This window comes from Mirounga leonina, unplaced genomic scaffold, assembly GCF_011800145.1.
Source record: "Mirounga leonina isolate KUSES-001 unplaced genomic scaffold, KU_Mleo_1.0 Mir_82, whole genome shotgun sequence".
Lineage (NCBI taxonomy): Eukaryota > Metazoa > Chordata > Mammalia > Carnivora > Phocidae > Mirounga > Mirounga leonina.
The window spans coordinates 9,115,417-9,134,693 of NW_023270825.1; the positions used below are offsets into that span (position 1 = coordinate 9,115,417).

General features: G+C 49.1%; 1 protein-coding gene across 1 annotated transcript in view; it reads left to right on the forward strand.

Annotated features, from left to right (window-relative positions):
• Positions 1 to 19,277, forward strand: part of CLMN (calmin) — a 157,592-nt gene that overhangs the window by 79,077 nt on the left and 59,238 nt on the right. Inside the window, exon 2 of the mRNA XM_034992987.1 lies at positions 269 to 285. Within this exon, the coding sequence (XP_034848878.1) occupies positions 269 to 285 (17 nt within the window). The remainder of the gene's footprint in view (positions 1 to 268; positions 286 to 19,277) is intronic.

Here is a 19,277-nt window from a genome sequence, read left to right on the forward strand (position 1 = left end):
GGGAGGGGCCTGGAGCCCACTCTCAGGCTCACAGGGAAAGCTCAGCCAGGCGATTTGTTGTTGCCACAGATTTATGTCTTCATTTCACAAACCAGACGGGGCCCCGTCGGGGGCAGCGCACCGGGTTGGTTCTGCCCTTGTGCGCTGGTGCTGGGGTTTGTATGGTCTCCTCCTGCCTGCAAGGTCAGGCACTCAGAACCCACTGGAAACTGCTCCTGGCCTCGGGTCCAAAAAGACAGTGAAGATTGGATCCTGGCAGACTTCCCAGGAGGGCTTCAGAAACATGTATGTTTATTTGACCTGATTTAAAGACAAATTAGAGAAAACGTGGGAGTATAGCGTAGGGGTAGAGAAAGAAAAGTATCTTCCAGCGCATTCACTGTGACGTCATTACTGTCGTGTTATGTATTTGTTTATTTTGATCATCTCTCAAATACATTTATGTTCATTCTCACAGCCATGAGAGACTACTTGCAAAACTACCTTCTGCTCTGTGTCACTTACCTACCCCTTTTCCTGCTGCTTGCTTGCCCCTGTTGGGTCACGTTCAGTCGTTGGCTGGGGGCGCTGGGGTTGAATTAACCATGTCCTTGGAGGTGCACAGACTCCGGACCTCCTGTTCCCCACGTCCCCGCTGGTATCCTGTGCTCCCACAGGCCTGTCCTTTCCCAGCCTTATCTTGCCCTCCCAAGCTTGCTTGTGTTAATCCTTGATGATTTCTCTCTAGCTCCCAGAGAAAATCCTGGCTTCTGGGAAAGCTGGTGTTTTTAGTGGGGGACACAAGCTCGGTGACCCCCACCTCCTGCCCTGCCACCAGCCCAGGAATCCAGAGAGCAGGTGCAGAGGGTCCACCATACCCCCTGAGAAGGCGGAAGGGGAGAGCTGTTCTCAGGCTCTTGACCTGAAGCTATTTAAAGTCAAGGGCATGGTTTCCCAGGAAGGAAAATCAATGTGTAAGACAGTACGGTTATTGCTCCTCCTGCCCAGGGGTAGGGGGTAGGGGGAGCCCTGGGAGGGCAGATCTCCTCGCATTACTGGTCTTTGTTTGTGTTGTTGTTATTTAAACCATTCTAGGGAAGGTTATGAAATCTCTGGAGCCTTATAAAAATAGCATGGTTTCTGGTTTTAAAAGTAGTCCTTGTGCCCTGGATAAAATATGGAAAATACCCAACATATAAAGAACTTTGAAAATAAAAATCATCTCACATGGCACCACCCAGAGATGACTACCATTAATGTTTTGATACATTGACTCTTCAGGCTGTTTTTTTCCTTTAAATGTGTTGATGGCTTTAACATAAATGTCATCACACTCTGTATTCTGGACCTGCAAACTGGTCCCAAAGTCACTGCTTAGTGATCTTAGGGCCTAGTGCTGTTGAGCTAATGTTTTCTCTCCGTGCCTCCACCCCTTCATCTGTGAAATGGGCCTGAGGTTAGACCTTTCTCACAGGCTTGCGGCAAGGCTAGACGCAGCCCAGCCCCAGGCACGGGTACCCAGTGAGCTCACAATAAATGCTCCTAGTCACCATTCGCGATTTCAGTTGGTCGCATGTACAATTTGGGACCCTACTCTTTTTCATGTTATATTAGGCTCTCAGAATTTTCCCAGGTCTGAAATGTCGGGTGAACATCGTCCTGTGGCCACGGGAGAATTCTCCTTACGATGTCTTTAGCCACCGTCTACAATTCAGTTCTCTGCTTTTCCATTCCTTCCTATAGATGCTGTGATGATGCATTTCCCTGCACGTTGCCTCTCATCCCCGTTTCTGATGACCTTTTAGGACAGACACCGAGAGGCAGACATACTGGGTCACAGGCTATGGGAATTGATTTCTGGGGCTCCGGACAGAGACCAGATTGCTTTGCAGAAGGGTGATAGCCCCTCGTGTTCCCCCCACCACACCGGATTCATCTGGGCTGCCTCACCCCTCCCTCGCCCGCATTCTGGTTGGGTTGATGTTTATTTGCAAAAGTGATTAGCCCTGGCCATGCCTGTAACCAGGAGCCTCTGGGGATGAAAGGCGGCTACTCTGGCCAGTGACATTTCCAGGGAGGACGTGGGTGGCCGGGTTTTGTGTTTCTGGCGTGGGCAGCCCGCAGTCCTAGTTGTCAGGCAGCTCTGAGAAGGGAAGGAGCTGTAGCATGCAGATTGGTGTGGGCAGGAAGAGGATTCTGTTTACAGAGCCATTGCTAGGCTACTGGGTTCCCGCTGAACATGGGCCTGCAGCAGGTGGTTTCCTGGATGGCGAGCCAAGCCCCAGGCAGACAGGAAAGCACCACGCCTCCCGCTCAACTTGGAAATGTTTCGTCAGTAACCAGGGACACCTTCGTCACTCTGGTTCTGCTCCAGCCACTTAAAGCCTTTGCCACGGCCGTTTCTCTTTTAATTGTCTTGGTTCTTTGGGGGAGGAAGAAAGTCTGAATTTGACCCCAGAGCTCGGTCAGGTCAGAGCCTAGCAGGTGGCTAGGAGGATGGTCATACTGATGAGGATAATAACTACGGCCTCGGTAACTGGTGATGTTCAGAGAGCCATGCTCTTGCCACTCACCTGCTCATGTGACTCCTGCGACATCCAGGTGGGTTCCCCACCTTGTTTCTCTGCACCCCTGTTCCTGGGCCGCCCAGAGGAGGTACCTAGAGGAGAAAGGGGTCCTCCCCCTCCAGACTCTTCATCTTCACACGTTAATGATTTTTTTTATTTGGGAAAGCAAATTATTTTATTTTGGGGCGAACCCTTTTTTTAAACAAAGTGCATAAATCAACCACTTTAAAGTGTAGAAATCAGGGGCGCCTGGGTGGCTCAGTCGGTTAAGGGTCTGACTCTTGGTTTCGGCTCAGGTCATGATCTCAGGGTCGTGGGGTAGAGACCCTGTTTTGGGCTCCGCGCTCAGCGTGGAGTTTGCTTGCAATTCTCTCCCTCCCTCTTTGCCCCTCCCCCTGCTCCGCGTGCACGTGCTGTCTCTCAAATAAATAAATCTTAAAGTCTACAAATCAGTGGCATTTAACATGTTCAAAGTGTTGTCCATCTGTCACCTCTCTCTAGTTCCAAAAAGGAGATCCCCACGCCTGGTAGCAGTTTTGTCCCCGTGCCTCCCCCAACCCTAATCCCAGTAAGCACTAATCTGCTTTCCGTCTCTATGGATTACCGTTCTGGATACTTCATTTAAATGGAATCATACAATATGTGGCCTTTTGTGTCTGGCTTTTTTCATTTTGCTGGATGTTGTCTGGGTTCATCCATGTTGTAGGGTGGATCAGCACTTCATTCCTTTTTTATGGACAAATAATGCTCTGTGACATGGATATTAGCCATGTGACAGATATTACCTTTTCCCCCTCTTGATTCTCCTGCCTCCCTCTCTGGGACTTAGTATTTTATTTTATTTTTTTATTTTTTAAATATTTTTATTTATTTATTTGAGAGAGAGCACAAGCAGGGGGAGAGGCAGAGGAAAAGGGAGAAGCAGACTCACTGCTGAGCAGGGAGCCCGATGAGGGGCTCGATCCCAGGACCCTGGGATCATGACCTGAGCCGAAGGCAGACGCTTAGCCAACTGAGCCACCCAGGCGACCCTGGGACTTAGTATTTTAAAGTGAATTTCAGACATTGCACTGGTCCATCCATAAATATTTTAGTATGTTTCTCTACGAGATAAGGACTCTTTTAAAAAGCATGGCCACACTTAAACCAATGAATGATAGTTTCTGAATATCGCCAAACAGCCGGAGGAAGAAGTTTCTCAGCCTGGCCCTTGGCACCCAGACCTGCCTCGTCTTCTCTCCTCCTCCTCCCGCAGATGGGAGAGCTCACGAGACTTGATCATGTGGTCCCACGTGGATCGATTGTTAGTGGCTGTCTGGAGCACTTGGCAAAAAAGAATTTGGAGGTCAAGTGCGGGATGGGTGGGAAGGCGGGCCGTGGTTCATTAGCAGTGCCCGCCGTGGGCACGGAGGGAGCCTCTGCCTTAGGTGCAGAGCCCAGCGATTGTCTCTGCATTCATTCAGGAACCCAGTCACCTGTGTGTTCTCCCTGACATTCCACCTGCCCACCCCTCCCCCACGTCCCCCCGCCCCCCCCAGAGCTCGTCCTGTTGAGTACCCGGCGCAGATGTGCATTCTTCCAAAAGACCTTCCCAGTTCATCCGGTCGTTGTTAATCTTTCCCTCTGTTGGACTTCGTGGGTCCTGTCGTATGTCTCCAGAGGAGGAAGGCACATTTTACAGCTCACTCCGTGTTTACCAGGCACTGTGTCAACTGCACAGAAGAAGCCTTCCTGTTTCCCAGCAGCCCCAGCATTCCGAGGTGGGCCCTGCCTTCCCGGGCTGATTCATTCTCTCAATCTCTCTCTCTCTCTCACACACACACACACACACACAAACACACTTGAATTTCATGCTCTCATTTCCTGGAGAGAATTCAGTGCCCTGAAGGAGTGATTCGAATGGGTGTAGTTTCAGGCACCCATGAAGGATGGCTGGTGTTAGGGCTTGATTCTCCACCCAGGTCAAAATCAAACTCAGAAAGCCATGGCATCCTGCAACAGAAAACAGCCCTGGAGCCGAAGCCTCAAGCATTGCTGCAGCTCGGCTCCACTCTGGGACCTTGGGTGACCTTGGGTGGGTCGTTGTCCCTCCCCCGGTCCTGCGCTGTCCTGCGTACACCAGGGCCGTGGGCTCCATCATGGCTGATCCCTCTGCCGGCCGGCATCTGACGGCTGCACTCCTGTTCCAGCAAAGAACAGGCCAGACTGCTGAAGAGAGGACTTGAAGCAAAGAGGAAGCAGGAATTGCCGCTGTTGGTCCTCTCGGGGCCCTGTTCTGGCCTCTGCTCAGGACAGTAATCCTGCCAGTGCCCAGGTGGGAGATGCCTTGGGAGTCGGCTCTCGGCTCTGCCCTGGGGTGGGATCTTGCCCAGTGCCTGCAACCTGGACTCCGCTGTGTGTGTAAACCTGGCCCCACCTTACTCCCTGCTGCCTCATGGTCAGCTCCGAATGAATCATCGGCTCTTTCCTCAGATCTGACCCTTCCCACCTCACCCCCAGCTCCTGCCCTTGTTCAAGCCCCCAGCACTGGTGTCTGGATTAATCTTGCTTCCTAAATGGCTCCTGTTCAATCTCCTCTCCATACGCTGCCAGAATAACATTTGTAAAAATTAAGTCTGATCTAGCCATTTGGTTCTCTAGAAGTCCAAATCTTAGTGCAAGAAAAACCACTCAAGATCTGGTATTTGTCCTCTGCTCCTGGAGAACCAAACTGTTCATGCTTTTTTGCACATGCTGTTTCCTGGAGATTCTCTTCTCCAGCAACTGTGCCTGGTGAACTCCTATTCATCCTTCAGAACCCAGTTCACATCTTCTCACCTCCCATACAGCTGATGCTCTGAGGAAAACCACTAACCATGATCAGGGAGGGACACACAGCCAAACCCAGAAGGTCTGGCCCACAGCAGTTGAGAATGGAGCCATTCTTTGGCAAATTGGGGGATGGTGGAGCAGGTGCCTTCCTGCCTCACTCCAGTGTTGGAGTGGCCCATCTCTGTGCAAGAATAGCACATTGTCACAAAGGATCATGGGAGGTTGCCAGTCAGATTTTCTTAAACTTGCTTCCGACTTTCCATACGTAGATGGCATCAATGGGACCATCTTCATCTCAAGCCAGGAAGTGTTGTCATAACAGATTACAAGAAATGTCAAAACTGTTTCCCAGTGATAGACTTGATTCTGGCTCTGGGTACTAGTAGATTACACCTGTGGAAGCATGAAGTATCTGGCACCCTCTTTCCCCCCAGTCCTGATGGAGTACCTCTGAGCAGAGAGACCACTTTGCCTTTGCAAGGCCAAGGGATCCTAGCATACAAAGGTCTCCAATTGATGCCGGCAGTTCCACGCTGCCCCGGAACTCTGTCCAGGGAAGTATGTACATATCCATAGTGCCACTAGGCATCACCTCCTCAGGGAGCCCTCCTTGATACCCCCAGTCAAGGGGGTTAGGAGCTTACTGCTAACCAGAGTTTGTAGCTGGGGCTTATTTGCCTCTAGACCACAAGCTCCTGGAGGGCAGGGATGGTGCATTTTCATCCTGTTTTTTCCTGTGTCTAACACAGTGCTGGGTGCAGAGGTCATGCTCAGGGTTTGTTGAATGAATGAGTGAATGATCACTCACTGATTGATCATTCTGGATTTGGGGGAGACCGCCTGACTGTCCACCACAACCTGGTTCTCTGGGTTTTGCTCTCATTTCCCTATTTCAGTTTTTCCTTTGTTTCTCTTCTCTCAATTAGCCTAACCTTCTCTAGGCCTGGCCCTGAATGGCTGTTCCATGGTGTCTGCCTGCTTTATATTTGAAACATCAAAGGGAAGTGTGTTTACAGAGGTTTCCATCAAAAGGAGTTTGTTTGGATCATGAAGAGATAAGTTTTGGTCATCTAGAATCTTCTCTGCCCCAGCGACCACCTAAATGAAGTGCCGTGCCTTGAAATGATTCATAGGGGTCACAGGTGGGCCATGAGCTTGCACCCAAGTCTTTGGCTCCTGATATGTTTGCATTGCCAGAATGTAAACTAATCAGGAGTCTGATAGCTTGGCTTGGTTATTCTTCTTTGGCCTGGCCGACGTCCCCGTCTGTAAGTTGTTCACGGTGGCGTGGGATGGGGAGAGGTTTCTGGGCACTTGGCAAAGGCTTCTTGGCACAAAGTCCATTTTATTCCGAGGCCACCTTGAGATGGGTTGCCCGAACAGCCAGCCCATGGTGAAGGAAGGGAAGGGAAGGGAAGGGAACGAAGGGTCCCAGTGGCAGGGGCCTCAGCACTGTGACAAGCCCCCCCCTCCTGTGTCCCCGTATTTATGGCACCAGAAGGACCGGGTCAGGACCCTGGGGTCGATGCCCTCACCGACTTCCACCTGCCAGAGGGGACAATAAAATTAGGGCTACTATATACCTTAAATCCTATTCATTTTAAAAACATGGTGATGGACTATCTCAAGCATTCAGCAACATAGAGAGAACGGGACAGTGACCCCCCCTGCCTCCTTCACGCTTCAGCGGTAACGGAGTTGTGACCACTCTTGTGTCACCGGTGACCCGCCCGCCCACCTGGGCTATTTTGCAGCAGATCTTGGACATGATATCATTTTATCCAAACGTATAGAGGAGAAACGCTTTTAAAACTTTAACTACAACAACATCATCACAGCTGAAAACCAAACCAAAACCCTTTAGTTAATTATCAGATACCATGAGCGTGCTCATTTCCCTGCGGCCTCAGCATCGGGTTTTGGTTTTGCTTTTTGCCCTTGTTGCTCACGTGGGGATCCAAACAAGGGCTGTACCTTATACTCGGTTGCTCTGTCTTCCAGGTCTTTTTAAGTTAGAGGTGTTTTGCGAGGCGGCTTGGAAATTCTCAGAGGGTTTTGAGTGACAGGGTCCCTGCCCACACCCCCCCCCAAGCTCCTAGAGCTTCTGCTTCCGTCTGTCCTTCCACCCTCCACGCCTCCGTATTCCTGTGTTTATTTTAGTGTGTCCTAAATGTCCCCCGTCCCTCAGGGTTTGTGGTCTGAACTAGACACAAGGATGAGTCTCACCAAAAAGACATGGGTGAGGTGCCCAGTATCAGTCAGAGTCTGTTCACCTGTGTGTGCGTGTGCACGTGTGTGTGTGATCACATAAATCTGGTGCTCCTTGTTTCCCTCGGGTCTTTACCCTGATGCTACCTTCTCAGTAAGGCCCTCCCAAGACACTGTATTTAAATCAGGGTTTCTCGACCTCAGTGCCGAGGACATGTTGGCTGGGGCATTCCATGTCGTGGGGCAGGGGCTGCCCTGTGCATTGCAGGATGTTGAGCAGCCTTCCTGGCTTGTCCCCCCTGGATGCCGGTAGCTCCCTCCTCTCCATTGTGACCATCAAAACCACGTCTAGGAATTGCCAAATTAGCTCTCAGATTGAGAACTAATTTAAATATAAATTGGGGAAAATAAAAATCACCTGTTGCCCACCCATTTCCACCCATTGCCCTGCCTCCATCCATAATCTGTCTCCTCTTCCCTGTTTTTTTTTTAAAAAAAATTTTCTCTTTAGCCCTTATCCCCTCCTAACGGAGTAGACATTTTACATATTCATGCAATGGATCGTTGGCTTCTCCATACCAGACTGTGAGTGCCACGCGCCTGGGACTTTTGTCTGTGTCGTCTGTAAGATACCCATCTTTATGGTCTCCTAGACCACCGCCTGGCCCGTAGGAGGGATCATAAATGTTGCATCAACCAGGGACCGTTCAGTAATACTGCAGGACGCACGCAGAAAGAAGCAGGCGGGCAGAGTCTCCCCTGCAAGGAGCCACACGAGGTTTGGAGCTTCCTTCCCAGGCAGCGTGCTAAGGCTGACCAGCTCCCTGGGGCTCAGGACATGCTTCCCCCCCAGGCAGTGGCCTGGGCCATGTGCCCGAGGTGCCCAGGAAGTGACAGGAAAGGCGCCAGACAGCCGCTGCTGGGCAGGGGTGAGTGTGCTACTGATCACATGATGACATGGTGACGGCTCATCACGAGGCCACGAGTGCAAGGTGTGGGCAGGGGTGGCAATTAAAATACCGGCTGACTTCATGGTCCTGGGTGCCATGTAGCCCTGGGAAGTTTATCAGGTGCAGTTAGTGCAGTGTGGGGTCTGATGGGGAGAAAGAAAGAAAACAGACATTGCCAAGCAGAGCAGGGGAAAGAAAGAGCAGAGGAGGGAGGGAGAGTTCTGGGTGTGCAGACATCCAATGGCTAACAGGCCAGGAGGAAGCGAGTTGGAGCAAAAAAGTCGCAACAGGGGCAGGGGCTGGACAGCAAAATCGGGGAAGAAAAATGATGGTAGCGGGAAATATAAGAAGGGCAATGAAGGATAGCATGAAACTGATCGGTAAGCCAGAGCCCAAATGATGAAACCTAGAGGTAAAAGGGCAAGGCTCTTCCTTGACTTCGTCTGTCACAAACACAGCAAAGAAGTAAAAAACAGCTCCCGAACCACGTGGGTCAGCCGCGTGTTCTCGAACACCCAAAGCAGGTGGAGGGTTCCTGGTTGGACGGCTGAGTTCAGAATGAGCCGGCGTCGTGAGACTCTTGATTGCAGATGTGCGTCCTGGTGGCAGATCATTGAGAGGTTCAGGAGGATCGCTCATGGTCATTGTATTATAGGACCCGTTCTGGGGAACAGTGAGGACTCAAGAGATTGTAGCCGTTTTATTGCTATTGACCTAAGGTGTGTGTCTGAGTGGAGATCACGTAGGCGAGGGTGGAGGCAATATGTGCAGAACCAGAGGTCAAATACACGTGCACATTTATCTGCCCTCCCTTCTCCCCCTCCCCTGGTGGCGGGCTAAGTCATTCAAGGTCATGACATTCCCGAGATGCAGCTATGGGTGTAGGGGGTGCAGGACAAAGGTGATTGTTACTGATCTGTCACAAAGACCCCTGAGCCTGTCGGGGCTGTTCCTGAATATGGCTCATTGCATTGGGAGTATTACTTGTCTAGGGGTGAGCCAACTTCAGATTGGGGATGTCAGGCCTATCGGAAGACAAAGCTGACCACGGGCAGCTCCTGGTTATAGGTGAACTATAGTCTCATGAATGCTGCATCCTCCTCTCTGATAAGCACGTGGCCCAACACCAGAGGAGGAATCCTCCCACGCAGGGATGAGTAATGGAGAAGTTCGCCCAGATGTCCACAGGCTCTGGACGTCCTCTGGGCCTTTCCACTGCTGGTCCCTCTTTCTGGAATGTTCTTCCCACTACCCTCTGCAGGACTGACTCCTCCTCACCCTTCAGGGTCCAGTCCTTTAGAGTCTGCTGAATTGGGGGGGCAGGGAATGTGTATATATACATTTGTTTATAAAAGTCTAAAATATTTCCAGAAGAAATCACACACACCACGACTAAATTATTTGCTTTGGGGAAAGGAAATTGACTGGCTGGAGAGAGAGGGAGGTCAAGTTTATTATCTTACTATTATTTATTATTTTATTATTCACTTTTGTTACATGTTTTAAATTTTGAACCATGTGAATGTTTATTCAGATTTACATTGAAACAAATAATGGAAGAGTTTCAATACTTTGGCCCCCCAGGGTTTTACCTGTGGAGCCCTGTAGACAATGTATAGTTATTTTATTGATTAGCTTGAGTTTGGCTTTTCATCTCTCCCTCTAGAATATGAACCCCACGCAGGCAGGGCCGTGTTGGCCTAGTTCCTTAAAACTGGGCACAGGGCTGGGCACACAGCCTGACTTAACCATTTTGTAAATGGAGAAAGAATGAACTAACTCAGGACATGTGGCTGGTGATTGTAGTAATGAACTGGAATTTGTATCCACCAAATTCCACACTTTGAATGCTGCTGTAGACGTCAGGGAGCACATAGAGGCTGGTGAGTTTAGTGCTGAAATGCCTGAGTTTCCTGGCCCCCCAGCACAGGGCCTGGCACATAGTAGGTGGGCAGGAGAGATCTGTTGAGATCTGCACAGATGGCTGACTGTGGTGGACTGAGTACCTCGCTCTACCCAAGGATGATCCCTGTTTGACATTGTGGCATTTTCTTTTCCATACCTTTTCCATTCAAATATTTATATTTTTCTTTAAGAGAAGACAGGGTTAATGCCTATCAGCAGGAGAACGGATAAACACATCGTGCATTAGTTATACAATAAAATAATACACAGCAGTAATAATTTTTTTAAAAGACCACAGTATTGATACACACAGTAACACAGATGAATATAGGAAACATTAATGGAACAACAACAACAAAAAAGACACAAAAACCAGGTACTATGTGATTCATGTATCTGAAGTTCAAGAATAAGCAAATTTAGGGGCGCCTGGGTGGCTCAGTTGGTTAAGCCACTGCCTTCAGCTCAGGTCATGATCCTGGAGTCCCAGGATCGAGTCTCGCATCGGGCTCCCTGCTCAGCGGGGAGCCTGCTTCGCCCTCTGACCCTCCCCCCTCTCATGCTCTCTCTCTCTATCTCATTCTCTCTCTCAAATAAATAAATAAAATCTTAAAAAAAAAAAAAAAGAATAAGCAAATTTAATCTATGGTGATGAAAGTCCAAAGAGTACCTACCTTTGGTCAGGGCCAGGTGGATAAGGACTGAGAAGGGACACAGGAGAGCTCTCTGGGTAATGGAAATATTCTGTATTCTTAATCTGGGTGGTGGTTATACAGATACATACCTGTGTTAAAATTTGTTGAGCTATATGCACTTAATTTTTGCATTTGGGGAGAAATTAAGAAGAGGTTTGTGCTTTGCATCCTGCTCTGTTCCCTGATAATTGACCTTGGTTTTTGAAACATTCTGCCATGCTGTAGATCTGCATCATGATTTTAGTGGCTGCATGGTATTCCATTGCATGGATGTCATTCGTATCTTCAGACCAGCTTTGTTCCCAAGTAGAACATCCTTTTGCAATGATGCAAGAGGAAAGGGGGTGCCCGGTATCTGTGGTATTGTCCTTGTGCTTCTTGAGGGTGTGGTCTCTGCAGACAGGGTGGGAGAACACGGCTATTGGTCTGGGATTGAATGTCCAGAATAATTTAGTTCATCAGGAAGAACTTATAAAAAGGGAATGGGGCGGGGCGCCTGGGTGGCTCAGTCGTTAAGTGGCTGCCTTCGGCTCAAGTCATGATCCCAGAGTCCTGGGATCGAGTCCCACATCAGGCTCCCTGCTCAGCAGGAAGCCTGCTTCTCCCTCTCCCACTCCCCCTGCTTGTGTTCCTGCTCTCGCTGTCTCTGTCAAATAAATAAATAAAATCTTTAAAAAAAAAATAAAAAGGGAACAGGGGGTGATCAAAATTAAAAACTTTTGTGCTTCAGAGGACACCATCAAGAGAGCAAAAAGACAACCCACAAAATGGAGAAAATATTTGCAAATCATGTATCTGATAAGGGACTTGCATCCAGAATGTATCAAGAACTTTTATAACTCAATAATAAAAAGACAAACAGCCCAATTTTAAAAAATGGGCAAAGGATTTGAATAGACAGTTCTCCAAAGAAAATGTACAAATGGTCAATAAGCACACGAAAAGATGCTCAGCATCATTAGTTATTAGGGAAATGGCATAGAAACCACAGTGAAATACCACAGTGAAATACCACATCACCCCCACTAGCTGGCTAAAATTAAAACAAAACAGACAATAGCAAGTGTTGGCAAGAATGTGGAGAAATTGGAGCCCTCATACACTGCTGGTGGGAATGTAGGATGGGGCAGCTTGCTTTAGAAAACAGCCTAGCAGTTCCATTTACCATAAAAAATCCAGCAATTCCACTCCTGGGTATCCACCCAAAAGAAATGAAATCGTACATCCACACAAAACTTGCACATGCGTGTTCACAGCAGTAGAGCAGAATTATCCAAAAATGAAAACCACCCAGATGTCCATCAACAGACAGATGGATAAACAACATGATGTCCGTGGGATATTATTCAGCACTAAAGAGGAATGAAGCCCTGATTCATGCTACAATGTGGATGAACCTTGAAAACGTTATGTGGAATGAAAGAAGCAAGTCACAAAAGGCCATCTGTGAGGACTCCATTAAGATGAAATGTCTTAAATCAAGGGAGAGAGTATGTTAGTGTCTGCCTGGGGCTGGGGAGGGGGTGGGGATCGGGGAATGACTGCTAACGGGTGTAGAATTTTTGTTGCGTATTCTAAAATTAGATCGTGGAGATGTTTGCAGGACTTTATGCTCGTACTAAAAACCACTGACCTGTACTTTAAATAGGTAATGGCATGTGAATTATATTTTTAAGAAATGAGGAAGGCACTTGGCAGATATAATGGGGAATTAATTATTTTTTATTAAAAACCTTGAATTAGGTGATGATGATGGGAAGATGGCCAGTATAAACAGTGCTAACTGGACTGTGGCTTGACAAAGAGATGGGGCACGTCATGTGGGGAGGGTCCCGTGGGCAGCCTGCATCCTGGGCTCGGCCCTCCCCCGTGCTGGGTGTTTGACCCTGGCCAAGTCATTCTACCTCCTTGGGTTTTGTTTATTTATTCATAACACAGAAATCCTGTGTTAGGGGAAATGTCGCTGCTGTAACAGAGAAACCTACACATCGCAGTGGTTTAACATAGCAAAAGTTAAAAGTTAGTTTTTTTTATTATTGAAGTATAATCGACATTCAATTTTAAATTAGTTTCAAGTGTAAAACCTACGGATTTGACAGTTCTGTGCATTACACAGTGCTCACCGTGGTAAATGTAGCTACTGCTGTCTGTCACCATGCGACGTTATTACATCATTGACTCTATTCCCTATGCTGTACTTTCATCTCCGTGACTTATTTTATAACTGGAAGTTTGTCCTTCTTAATCCCTTTAATCTATTTCTCCCCCCCCCCCCCCCCCCCCCCCCCCCCCCCCCTTTTTTCTGTAATTAAGAGTCTGTCTGGTTTTGTTCGCTTTGTTTTTTAGATCCCACATATAAGTGAAATCATATGGTATTTGTCTTTCTCTGTCTGACTGATTTCATTTAGCATAATACCCTCTAGGTCCACTCATGTTGTCACAAACGGTAAGATCTCATTCTTGTTTAGGCTCAGTAATATTCCATTGTATGAATATACCACATCTTCTTTATCCATTCATTTATCAGCACTTGGGTTGCTTCCATATCTTGGCTATTGTAAATAATGCTGCAGTAAACATAGGGGTGTATATATCTTTTTGAATTAGTGTTTTTGTTTTCTTTTGGTAAATATTCAGTAGTGGAATTACTAGATCTATGGTATTTCTATTTTTAATTTTTTGAGGAACCTCCATACTGTTTTCCACAGTAGCTGCACCAATTTGCATTTCCACCAACAGTGCAAGAGGGTTCCTTTGTTTCCACATCCCTGCCAACATTTGTTATTCTTTGTCTTTTTGATACTAGCCATTCTGACAGGTACGATATGTCATTATGGTTTTGATTTGCATTTCCCTGATGATGAGTGATATGGAGCATCTTTTCATGTGTCTCTTGGCTGTCTGTATGTCTTTGGGAAAATGTCTGTTCAGGTCTTCTGCCCATTTTTAATCAGATTATTTCTTTTGTTTGATGTGTAATTGTATACGTTCTTTATGTATTTTGGCTACTAACCCTTTGTCAGGTATACCATTTGCAAATACCTTCTCACGTTCAGTAGGCTGCCTTTGCACAAGTTAATTTCTCGCTCATGCGAAGTCCACCTTATAGCCAGTAGATGGATGGGAGAGCATGTGGGAGGGTGTTATGGCCAAGGTAGAAGTGATGCACATCCTTCCACCCCATCCCGTTGACCAGAATTCTATCACATGACCCTAGTTAAATGCAGGGGCCCGGAGATACCGTTGGCCTCCTGGGAATGTCTCCACAGTTTGGAGGGAAAACATGAACCTTTGTGGGCAAGCGGCCAGGCTTGTGGATTCAGGAGGGGAGCCTGGCAGAGGCTCAGGCTGACAGAGCCTTTTGACCAGTCAGGAGGCCACATTATTGTTCAGTTGGACCATGAGGATAAGCCCTTTGATGAATTGGAAAGCAAGATATGAACCCAAAGCACTCTAACGTTAATCACAGTTCATGAGCTGGGATAAAATCCTTTGGGTTCTGAGGGTCAGACCATCTGACCACCTTTCAGATCTACCAATCAGAGGGGAAGCAAGTTTTTAAAAGAACATCTATAAAGTGCCAAACCAAAGGCCCGTAGCGGCTGGCCTACAGCCCCTTCGCTCTGGGCTACAGCTGAGGCCTTGATGTGACTGCATGCGTGGCTCTGGTGTCTCGTGTGCTGGTGGCAGCTTCTCCCGTGGCCTGGGGCTCTGGTGTCTCGTGTGCCAGTGGCAGCTTCTCCCGTGGCCTGCATGTGAGATGCATTTCACCGGGAGTTGGCTGCTCGCTGCTTGCAGCTGCTAGGAGGCTTGTGTTGTGGGGCTGTTGCTAGAGAGAAAATCTGATTATATTCAAACTCAAATTCATTAAATCAGAATGTTCTTTTTCCTCGAGGCTGGAGAATGTCACAGGGAGGCCCTTCCTCCTTCTGCCTACCCCAGGCTATTGGAAGGTATACGTTCAAAAGTGTGTGTCTGAGCATGAAAAGAAGGCCTTGTTCCTTCTGATCCCAGCCATCCGCTCGAAGGATGATTCACTGAGAGGTGAAAATGAAATGTGATGATTGCAAATTATTGCAGATAGGAGGGCTGATACACAGATAGTGCCTTTCTCCTCCCCTTTCCCGTATTCCACATGCCATAGTTCATACCTGTGTGTATTAGTCAGGGTTCTCCAGAGGAAAAAGAACCAACAGGGCGTGCATATATAGAGAGAGATTTATTTTTAAAAATTGACTAACACGAGTATGGAGACAGGTGAGTCCAAATATGCAAGGTGGGCTGGCAGGTCAGAGATCAGGAAAGAGCTACAGGTCCAGTCCAGAGGCCATCTGCTGACACCATCCCTTCTTGCTCAGAGGAGCTCAGTTTTTATTCTATTAAGGCCTTCAACTGATTGGGTGAGGCCCACCCACATCATGAAGTGTCGTCTGCTTTACTGAGTCTGCTAATTTAAATACCAATCTCATTCAGAAAACACCTTCACAGAAAACAATCCAACTTAACCTTTGACTAGACATGTGGGTGCATGGCCTTATCAAGTCGGCACATAAAATTAACCATCATGCTGTGTTTAATCCAAACAGGCTCACAGAAGCAGCAGGCTGACCCACAAAGTGCATGGATGCTGGGAAGCCAGGGTGTGAATCTTTCCTGCAGAACTTTCTAGGGATGTAACTTTAACCTCTCAGAGCCTCGGCTGGCTGGCTTATAAACGACAGGAGCTCATTTCTCCCAGTTCTGGATGCTGGAAGGCGACAGTCACAGTGTCTGGGGAGAGCTCGTTCCTGGTTCACAGACGGCGCCTTCTTGCTGTGTCCTCACGAGGAAGCTCTCTGGGGCCCCTTCTAGAAGAGCACTAATCCCATTCATGAGGAGTACACCCTCATGACCTAATCACCCCCCAGGCCCCACCTCCTAATACCATCACATTAGGGGTTAGGTTTCAACATATGAATTCTGGGGAGACACAAACGTTCAGCTCCCCCCCACCAGCCATCCAACTCAGATATGCAGTTATTCTAAATGCGAGGCCCCATTGCAGATAAATGTTACGGCTTCATCGCTGAAATTCTGCAGTTGGGGTGAAGTGAACTTCCATCCTCCTCCTCCTGGGCCACACCAGAGCCCTTTTTCTGGATGTCTGCAGCTGCACCCTCCCGTATCTGGGTCGCCTGGGCCTGCTCAGTGCCTGGCCCTAACGAGCCACATGTCCACCGGGCTGTTGGTTTAGCTGCCAGAAGCCAGGCCTGGGGTGGCCCCCATTGCTCGATGATTAAGGGCTTTGCATTCTACCTCCCAAAGGGCAAGCTGTGTGGCCTGGGGCCCATTCCCAGACTCCCTGGGCCTGACCTCCTCATCTGGAAAAGGGAGGAAAGAGTAGCACCTACCTCGAACTTAGCAAGATTGGGGCAAGTACTATCTCTAAAGCACGTAGCACAGTGCCTTGCCTGACACACAGCAAGGGCTCAAGAAATGGTTGTCTATTTTTATTAGGCATTTAATAAATACCCAGCGGATATCTCTTGGCTGACCCCCCGCTTGGTCCCGATTATTTTTGAGGCCATAGCTTGCTGAGCTGTCCTCTGGTCGCTGGAATGTATTTGTTTGTCTTTTGTGAAGGGAGGTGGGGTTGGCCTTCTGGTGAGCGAAACACCTGGAGAAAAGCTACGTGTCGAGTAGCCAGGCCCAAACCCCAGTTAACCATGGGGCGGGTACAGGGCCCTGAGAAATGTCGACTTCCAGAGAGTCCCCCAGAGCCCGACTCTGAGATTGGCTTTAATGCCTTTGAACAGGCGATGACACTTGATGGCTGGTGCCCCATGCGACTCAGGGAGTCATGTGGCGAGTGCATGTTGACTCTCCAGGATGTTTGGGGACGCAGACGCTGGCCCAGCCTCAGCACCTGTCATCCGGGCTTTTGATGCCAGCTCTCCTGCTCCGAGGAGAAATTCCCAGAAAAGGCCTCTGGGGGAGGGAGCTGCTTGCAGGTTGTCGGGATTCATTCCTTCCCCGAATGAAGTTGATGGGTGCCCTCGGAGGCCAGGGCCGTGAGGCTTCGGGTTCTTGTTGCAGGTGGGATCCTCGCAGGCCTCCGCGGGGGCGGTGGGGAGGAGTCAGCACCCCTGGAGACGGCCATGGATGGCCAGGGTTGGAAGAGCCACCCGGCCCAGCAGCCACTGTGTGCGCTGCTGGGTCCCCCTGCAGAGACCCAGGTCTCCGGGACCTTGGCGACTCAAACGTTTGAGAACGAGAAAGGGGATGCCGTTCATTCTAGTTGATGCTCCTTATTCACGCATCCCACATTTGCAGTTCACTCACTTGCTGAGATATTTGTAACCCTAAAATCAGTAGCTGTGACGCTTTCCTGGTCACGTGCAGACATGAGCACAGTGGCAAAAAAAATTTGCGTCCTCTGGGGCACGGGGCCCCAGCTGAGTCAGAACAAAGCGACAGTCTGTCTTCTGTCTTCTCGTCTCGGTTCTCATCGGGTAGACGAGTGTCTTTTTTGAGGTCTGGTTAGTGTCACATTTGTAGCATTTTTGTGCTTTTTGTTGGTGATTTTGCTGTTTAAAAGTGCCCCCCCCCCCATAGTGCTAAAGTGCAAGAAGGCTATGACCTACCTTATGGGAAAAATGCTCACGTTACGTAAGCTTTGTTCAGGCCAGAGTTATAGCACTGGTGGCCATGAGTTCAGGGTTAATGAGTCAACAATATACAGTTGACCCTTGCGCAACCCAGGAGTTAGGGGGGCTGACACCTCCTGCAGTCAGAATTCCCGTATAACTTTTGACTCCCCCCGCCAACTTAACTACTAATAGCCTGCTGTTAACCGGAAGCCTTACCAGCCACATAAACCGTCGAATAACACATATATTGTATGTTATATGTATTATGTACCATAACCTTATAATAAAGTAAGCTAGAGAGAAAACATTATTCAGACAATCATAAGGAAATTACTTTTTCAGTAGGTACTGGATTGGTTGAAAAAATCTGCACATAAGTGGGCCCCTGCAATTCAAACTTTCTAGAGCATGACTACTGTGAACAAGGAGAACCAACACTATTATCTTTGGTCAGTAGGGATAAACTGGATCATGAGCTCCCTGAAGGCTGGGGACATGTCCTTTATAATTCTTTGGCCCCTGCGCATAGTAGGCAATGTAATAAATGTTTGATTCTTTCGGCAAATATTCGATTCATTCGTTTGACTTGTGTGTTCGATTCCTTTGAACGAATGACTGCCTGCAGGACTGACGGAAGGAAGGAAGGAATGATGCGCTCACCGAATGCCCGGTACCCGTGGGAGGCAGTGAGGCGGTAGGGATGGGGAAGCCATTAGTCACAGAATCTTGGGTGCTGCCGTAGTGGAGAGCGGAGAGGAGGCGCGCTCCCATCTAAGGAGGGAAACGGACAGCTAGGGGGAGAAGCGCAGGGACGGTGTTTCAGGCAGCAGGAACAGCACGTGCAAAGGCCCAGAGGCATGGCAAGCAGATATGTTAGGAAGCTGCAAAGACGTGCAGCAGCGAAGGGGATATGGTCTGGGGTTGCGGGGGAGGAGTTGGGAGCAGTGGGGCCGGGCCCCAGGGGCCGAGTGTTTGCACTGGAGCAGCCCTGAGTGAGCAAGGAAGAGCCCTTGAGGGGTTGAAGCCCGCAGTGGTTTGCGGTCGGACAATAATCAGCTCAGCAGCACATGTGCATAATGTGGAGCAGGGATCTGTCCTGTGCTGGCCAGGGGAGGGCTCAAAGGCACGTGGCACCCTGGGGTCCCTCCGGGGGTCCCTCCGGGGGCGCCCACCCAGGAGAGGGGTGAGACGCAAACTTCTTTCCCAGCCCCTCCAGCGAGGCATAAAAACAGGATCCCCAAACAGATCCAGCTCTCGTGTTGCTGGCCGGCTCCCAGCCGTTCTGTGGGAACCACAGCCATGGCTTCCTCTCCAGTGTTTCTTGAAAGCCCAGGAGGGCCCCGTAGGGCTGGGGGCGGGGTGTCCTTCCCGGTCCCGTCCCCGTCCCGGTCCCCGTCCCTGTCCTCCCTGTCCTCGTGAAGTACGCGTCCTGGCACCTGCCAGGCTTTTCCAAGCAGCATTTCCTCCCTGCTCCTGTGCCTGAGGTCAAGCCTGGGGTGGAGGCAGCTGGTGGGCGGCCGGCGGAGGGGGGGG